Raw genomic sequence first — 6,607 nt, 5'->3', positions numbered from 1 at the left:
AGAGGGTGAGAGATGGGAGGAAGGTAGTGAGAACATTTATTTTGTTCCAGATTAGTTTCGCTCACATGTGTGATATACCTGTCATTCAAGATGACAACTAATTTGAAGAGTAGCTCCTTGGCATACAAAGTGTACAACTATCTTCATTCTAATCTAATGTTGTTATGTGTGTTGGTGTCACATTTTCAACAATTCTCGTGTAATTAAAATATCTGCAGCCTGTTGAATCCATTCCAGATTTCTAGGTATGATACTCATAGATTGGCCTTACATTACGACAATTTGATGAGGGAGTGCATTCAGCATCAGAGCATTTCAAAGTATGTGCTCTGTATATTAGTTAATCTACTTTGATATTGTAAAACTAACAAGCTATTAATATAAGGCATTCAGATTTTGATGACCTTACTGGAATCCCACATTCGGAAGTTCTTCGATTATATAAGATATTCAAATTTTTATGTATCATCAAATGCTACAACTTTTAGGATTGACTTATGTGTTTGTTTTGGAGTGTCTGCTAGACATTGCATTAGTCATTGTTTTGACTTCTTGTGAAAAACAAGTTCAATTTAGGTTACTATATTTTGCACTCAAATAGCAAGCCCCCCTTAGAAGTAACTTTCTGAGGTAGGAGGCGGCTGATTCAAAGTGGTTATTAATAGTTTTTTTTTTTAAAAAGTGTTCTCAGGTTTAGATTGTCTGGACATCAAAAGAGTTTGATGTTCACCATTCGTGAAATTGATACATGTTCACATTTTGTACTATTCGGCAATGTAACTACCACAACTCTGGGCAAGGTTGAATGTGTACTATTTAAGAGAATATGACCGGCTATGGTCATTATCATTATCTAATACGAAGTAATGTTTTTACTAAATAAAGATGTAGCGATTATCATCAATTGTTACCTTAGATATTGTACTTAAGAGTTAAGACAATTGTCTTGTAAAGAGTTATATTTTACAACAATCCTTTCTAAGTTGTATGCAAGATAGATATTTTCAATATAAACGGAGATGGTCCTTGGGACTCCGTGCGCATCGCGCGCGGAGTAACAACTAGTATAAGAAAAAGCACAAAATCTCATTATAGACGGCACATATCCGTTTATAGCTAAAGAGGGGCGAAATACAATACCACATTCCTAATAGGATAAACAACAAGTGGGGTGGTGGGGCCAAAATATCACCACTTTCAAGTCATTTAATCCGTCTTTAGCTATAGACGGATAAATATCCGTCTATACTAGCCAAAGAAAAAGACTCGATGCTCCATCTATGTACACGATGTCACGATACCTTGCTACACAGCGGTCACGTTTTAATATATACTAGTTTAGTTGCCCGTGAAACTCACGGGTCTCTAAAAGTGTGCAACATGCATATATAGTTTTGTGAGCATGTTGTAATGTAATTGATCGTCGGTTGCTGTTTTTTTTTTTAAATTATGGAGTACACAAATTTCAATTAATAGATCATACAACCAGTTGTACCCAGTTGTATACTCTAGAACCCGAGCTATATAATAAAGTTTTCGAGTTTTGTTTTAAAGAAGTCGAGCTATACCATAAAATTGCTGAACTCACTCACTCAAACATTAAAAAATTAACATTAAAAAAGCTCAACAAAATTATACATAAGCTCGATAAGATATAACTTGGTTGTATGATGCTATTATACCACTAGAGGTATAATGTTATTTGTGCACAAATTTAGGCCCAAGATTAGAAGGCTCGGTTCACGTGCTGAGGCGGAACTCAATTCACACAAAATAAAACTATCACTAACTCTATAATACACCTGGTAAATTTACCCACTAAAGTATCATCCGGCTAAAGTATTCACTCATGCATATTGTTTTCAAATGCTACGGTTTCATACATGCATATTCAAAGTAAAACAGGTCATGAATCATCTTTGATCCTATAATTTCAACTTAGGACTTCCAACTCTTTCTGCAAAAATATTTAGTTATGGAGTATCGAAATTAAGCAAAATACAATATTCGAATTGTCATTATTAATAACTCGGGGATTCAAAGTGTTGTATTATTCTACATGAAAATTCAAACTACTGCATAAATAAACTTGCAAACTAAAAAAGAGAATAAATGATCATCAATCTAAATGTATCGTGCTTCAAAGTTCAGCCATCTTGTAGACTATATAAGTCAATAAGTCAAGATTAACCATTGGTCAAAGCTTGTAACCAACTTGTAACTAACCTCTAACCAAGTCAGTCAGTTAGTTAGAGCTGTTAGGTACACTGTGTATATAAGTACAAAACTCATGAATGTAAGAAGTAACTTTTACGCATAATAATTGAATCAATAATATTCAACTATCTCTCTACAATCTTCTCTCTTCTTTCTGTTACAACTAACATCAATAATACCATCTTCTTCTCCTTTATCTCCTACATCAATGGAGATTTGATGGTTTACATGGTATCAGCCTAATAAGATCCGTTTATCAAACGCTTCCGCACAATCAAAATCTTTTTCCTTTTCATTACATTTCATCAAAATTCCAATCAAATTCTTACAATCATGCCTAAAGAAACTTTATACTCGCCATTAGACGATCCCTTGTTTCTTTCTCAGACTGATCAACCTAGCTTGGTTTTATCATCTTTCTCTTTTGATGGCTCAAATTTTGTTCAATGGCAGCGGGAGATTATCTGGGCTCTTCTTTCTAAAAACAAGGTTGGGTTCATCACTGGTGAATGTCCTTGCCCTCTTGCTAATGATAAAAAGCATAATTCCTGGGTGAGATGTGACATTCTTGTCTCTCGGTGGATCAAGAATTCAATTGCCAAGCCATTGGTTACTAATCTACAGTATGCTTCATCTGCTCAGTCTCTCTGGGCTGACATTCTTGAACGCTATGGTCAGCTGAATGTGTTGGATTTGTATGCTCTTAAAAAGGAGTTGAGCAACATTTCTCAGGATACATCCTCTCTTCTTGATTACTATGGGAAAATCAAGAATTTGTGGGAAAATATCGACACTATGGACCCAGTTCCTCAATGCACATGTGGTGCTATGAAGAATTGCACTTGTCAGTTGCTTAAAAGATTGTTGGACAGGGAAACTCAGGCAAAATTGATCCAGTTACTAATGGGTTTGAATTCTGGGTTTGAACAGCTACAAACTCATATTCTTACTCTAGATCCTTTACCACCCATAAACAAGGCTTTAGGGATGCTTCAAAAAATAGAGCGTCAGAAGTTAATTAATGATGTAGCTTCTGATGTTGCTGTTGAATCTGTTGCATATGCAGCTAAGAAGAGGCCACAGTCTTATTCTTCCAAAGAAGATACAAGCAAGAAGCGTATTAAGGATGCTGCTTCTGCTGAATCTGAAGATGGGAAGTACTGTGAGTTTTGTGGGAGGTCTGGGCATACTATAGATGAATGTTGGAGACGCAAGACTTGTACCTTCTGCAACACTAAAGGACACATAAAAGAACGGTGCTATAAGTTTAAAGCTCTCAATGCCAAGAAGGGTACGTCTACTTTGGAGGCAGGTCCTTCAAAGACGGTTAACAATGCTGAAATGGTCTTTTCTGATCAGGATTATCAGTATCAGGATATAGCTCCTTTCTCTGTTACACATACTGATTATACTTCTGGGAATTCTTCTCTGGGTTGTTCTGGCAATAATCAGGGTACTGCCAATGTTCATGTATCTCCAGATTTCGTCCAAGGGATAGTTAACTCTGTCATGACAAAGGTTTTGCAAGCTTTGAATGAAAGGACTGAAACACCTGCTACTTTACAGTCTTCTGTAAACTTTGCTGGTATGTATCTTTCTTCACAAGCCTGTGCTGTCAATAATTCAAACTCTAAAGTAGATTGGATTGTTGATACGGGTGCATCAGATCATATGACGTCTAATATATCCTTGCTTCATGATTTAATTTGTTTGCCTAAGCCTGTTTATGTGGGTTTGCCTGATGGGAGTGTTAAGGTGGTTCATAAGACTGGAACTGCTAGAATCAATGATAGGATCATCCTGCATAATGTTCTTTTTGTGCCTGATTTTAGACAAAATTTGCTTTCTATGGGTAAATTAATAGCAACTGCAGGCTTACTTGTGTTGTTTTTGGATTCTGATTGCATATTTCAGGACCCTACAAGTAAGGAGATAGTTGCCTTGGCTAAAAGGACAGGGGACTTGTACAAGATCAGGAGTAATAGTGCCTGTTTCACTAGAATCAATTGTAGTTCTGCTAATAAAGAAATCTATGTAAATAGCAATAACATTTTAGGCCAGTCTCAGAATGTAAGTTTACTTCATGCTAGACTAGGTCATTCTTTCTTGGATAAGATGAAGCATGTAAACAGTGACATTTTTAGAGGAATACAAAAGTTTACTTGTAATACTTGTGTACTTGCAAAGCATCATATTTTACCTTTTCCAAAGAGTGTTTCTTATGCCCACAAGTGTTTTAATTTAGTGCACATGGATGTATGGGGTCCCTATAAAGTACCAACAATAACTGGTGCAAGGTCTTTTTTGACTATTTTGGATGACCACTCTAGATTAACTTGGACTTTTCTAATGCATAATAAAACACAAGTACCTGGTCTTGTCAAAGGTTTCATTTCTTATGTTGAAACACAGTTTGATACAAAAGTTAAGGTGATTAGATCAGACAATGGCACAGAATTCTTTCAAACATATTGCAAAGACTATTTTCATTCTAAGGGTATTGTCCATCAAAGGTCTATTGTTGGGAGACCACAACAAAATGGGAGAGTGGAAAGAAAGCATAGACATTTATTAGACACTGCTAGGGCTCTTCAATTACAGTCTAGAGTCCCTATTAAGTTTTGGGGTGAGTGCTTACTCACTGCTACTTATCTTATTAATAAGTTACCTTCTGCTGTGTTACATTGGAGGACACCCTATGAGATTTTGTTTAAGAAAAACCCAAGTATGATGAGTTGAGGGTTTTTGGTTGTCTTTGTTTTGCTTCCATGCCACCCACTGCTATGGATAAGTTCCAGAAGAGGGCAAGGAAATGTTTGTTCATTGGTTATCCTTACAACCAAAAAGGGTATAAGTTGTATGACTTAGAGACACATACAGTGTTCTCAAGTAGGGATGTTGTGTTTAGGGAAGGAGTCTACCCATTTAAGATCTCAGGTAACCAGAAGGAGACCCACTCTCAACAAGTTGATCCGGTCATTCCTGGGGATTTTCTGCAGTCCATAAATACAGAGGCGCCATCTGTTGTTCCCATCACTTCAGAAGCATCAGATATTCCTGAGGATGTCACAGCCACTGTTACAGCAACTGGGTCACCTGGTGCAGGGACTGTTGAGGCAGCTCAAACTGCTGCACCTGTGGTTAATACTCCTTTTGAAACAGTCCAGCAGGAGCAGGCTGTTAGAAAGTCTACCAGACCCAGGGTTCCTTCTGTACTTCTATCTGACTATCATTGCCCATCTCAAAAGGCAAGGAAATCAGTTGCATTTCAGGCTAAAGTATTAAATGAGTTGAGCTCCTTTGATGAGGAGTATGTCAGGTCTTTGTGTCATGTGGTTGAGACACATGAACCAAGTTACTATCATCAGGCTTGCAAGGATGATAAGTGGGTGCTTGCAATGAACCAGGAGTTGCAAGCATTGGAACATAATGGTACATGGGAATTAACCACCCTACCTTCAAATAAAAAGGCTATAGGGTGTAAATGGGTGTATAAGATAAAACATAGACCTGATGGGTCTATTGAGAGGTATAAAGCTAGGCTAGTTGCTAAGGGTTATAACCAGATTAAAGACAAGGATTACAAATTAACCTTCTCTCCTGTTGCAAAATTTTCAACAGTCAGAATTCTCTTAGCATTAGCAGCTACTAAGGGTTGGCCATTGCACCAACTGGATATAAATAATGCTTTTCTTCATGGGTTTTTGGATGAAGAAGTATATATGAAGCCACCATTGGGTTATGCACTTGCTAAAAAGGGGCAGGTTTGTAGATTAAAGAGGTCATTGTACGGGCTCAAACAAGCCTCAAGACAATGGAATCTTGAGTTAACAAAGTATCTGGTGGATTTAGAGTTTATTCAGTCTAAATTGGATTACTCCCTCTTTACAAGGAAAGATAAAGTTACAGGAAAGTTTTTGATACTCTTGGTGTATGTGGATGATGTGTTGGTGACTGGTGAGGATGACACGTCCATTCAACAGCTAAAAGCACAGTTGCATTCAAAATTCACAATAAAAGATTTGAGTTTAATGAGATATTTCTTGGGACTAGAAGTTGCAAGGAATAAGAATGGTATTTTATTGAATCAAAGGAAATACACATTGGACATTATACAAGATGCTGGGTTTGAGGACTGTAAATCAGTTTCATTTCCTATGCAAAAAGGACTGAAACTGTCCACTGACAAGGGACAACTCCTCTCTGAACCTGACAAGTACAGACGACTAATTGGCAGAATGCTATATCTTAGTCTGACCAGGCCAGATATCTCGTACACTGTGCAACATCTCAGTCAATTTCTGAGTGCTCCACGAGATGAACATTATGCTGTAGCCCATCATCTGGTGAAATACCTTAAAGGTACTGTCAATGCAGGCCTCTTTTATTC

General features: G+C 37.2%; 1 protein-coding gene across 1 annotated transcript; it reads left to right on the top strand.

Annotated features, from left to right (window-relative positions):
* The first annotated feature begins 2,550 nt into the window (after positions 1 to 2,550).
* On the top strand, positions 2,551 to 4,956 carry LOC141608718 (uncharacterized). Its single transcript, XM_074428063.1, has one exon. It carries the CDS (start codon positions 2,551 to 2,553, stop codon positions 4,954 to 4,956), a length of 2,406 nt encoding a protein of 801 aa, XP_074284164.1.
* Positions 4,957 to 6,607: the final 1,651 nt, after the last annotated feature.

The sequence above is a fragment of the Silene latifolia genome, chromosome 10, assembly GCF_048544455.1.
Source record: "Silene latifolia isolate original U9 population chromosome 10, ASM4854445v1, whole genome shotgun sequence".
Lineage (NCBI taxonomy): Eukaryota > Viridiplantae > Streptophyta > Magnoliopsida > Caryophyllales > Caryophyllaceae > Silene > Silene latifolia.
This window is presented reverse-complemented; position numbering and strand designations above follow the sequence as displayed.

Excerpts from the sequence above, each read along its gene's own strand:
- LOC141608718 (XM_074428063.1), top strand. The coding sequence starts at position 2,551 with ATGCCTAAAGAAACTTTATACTCGCCATTAGACGATCCCTTGTTTCTT.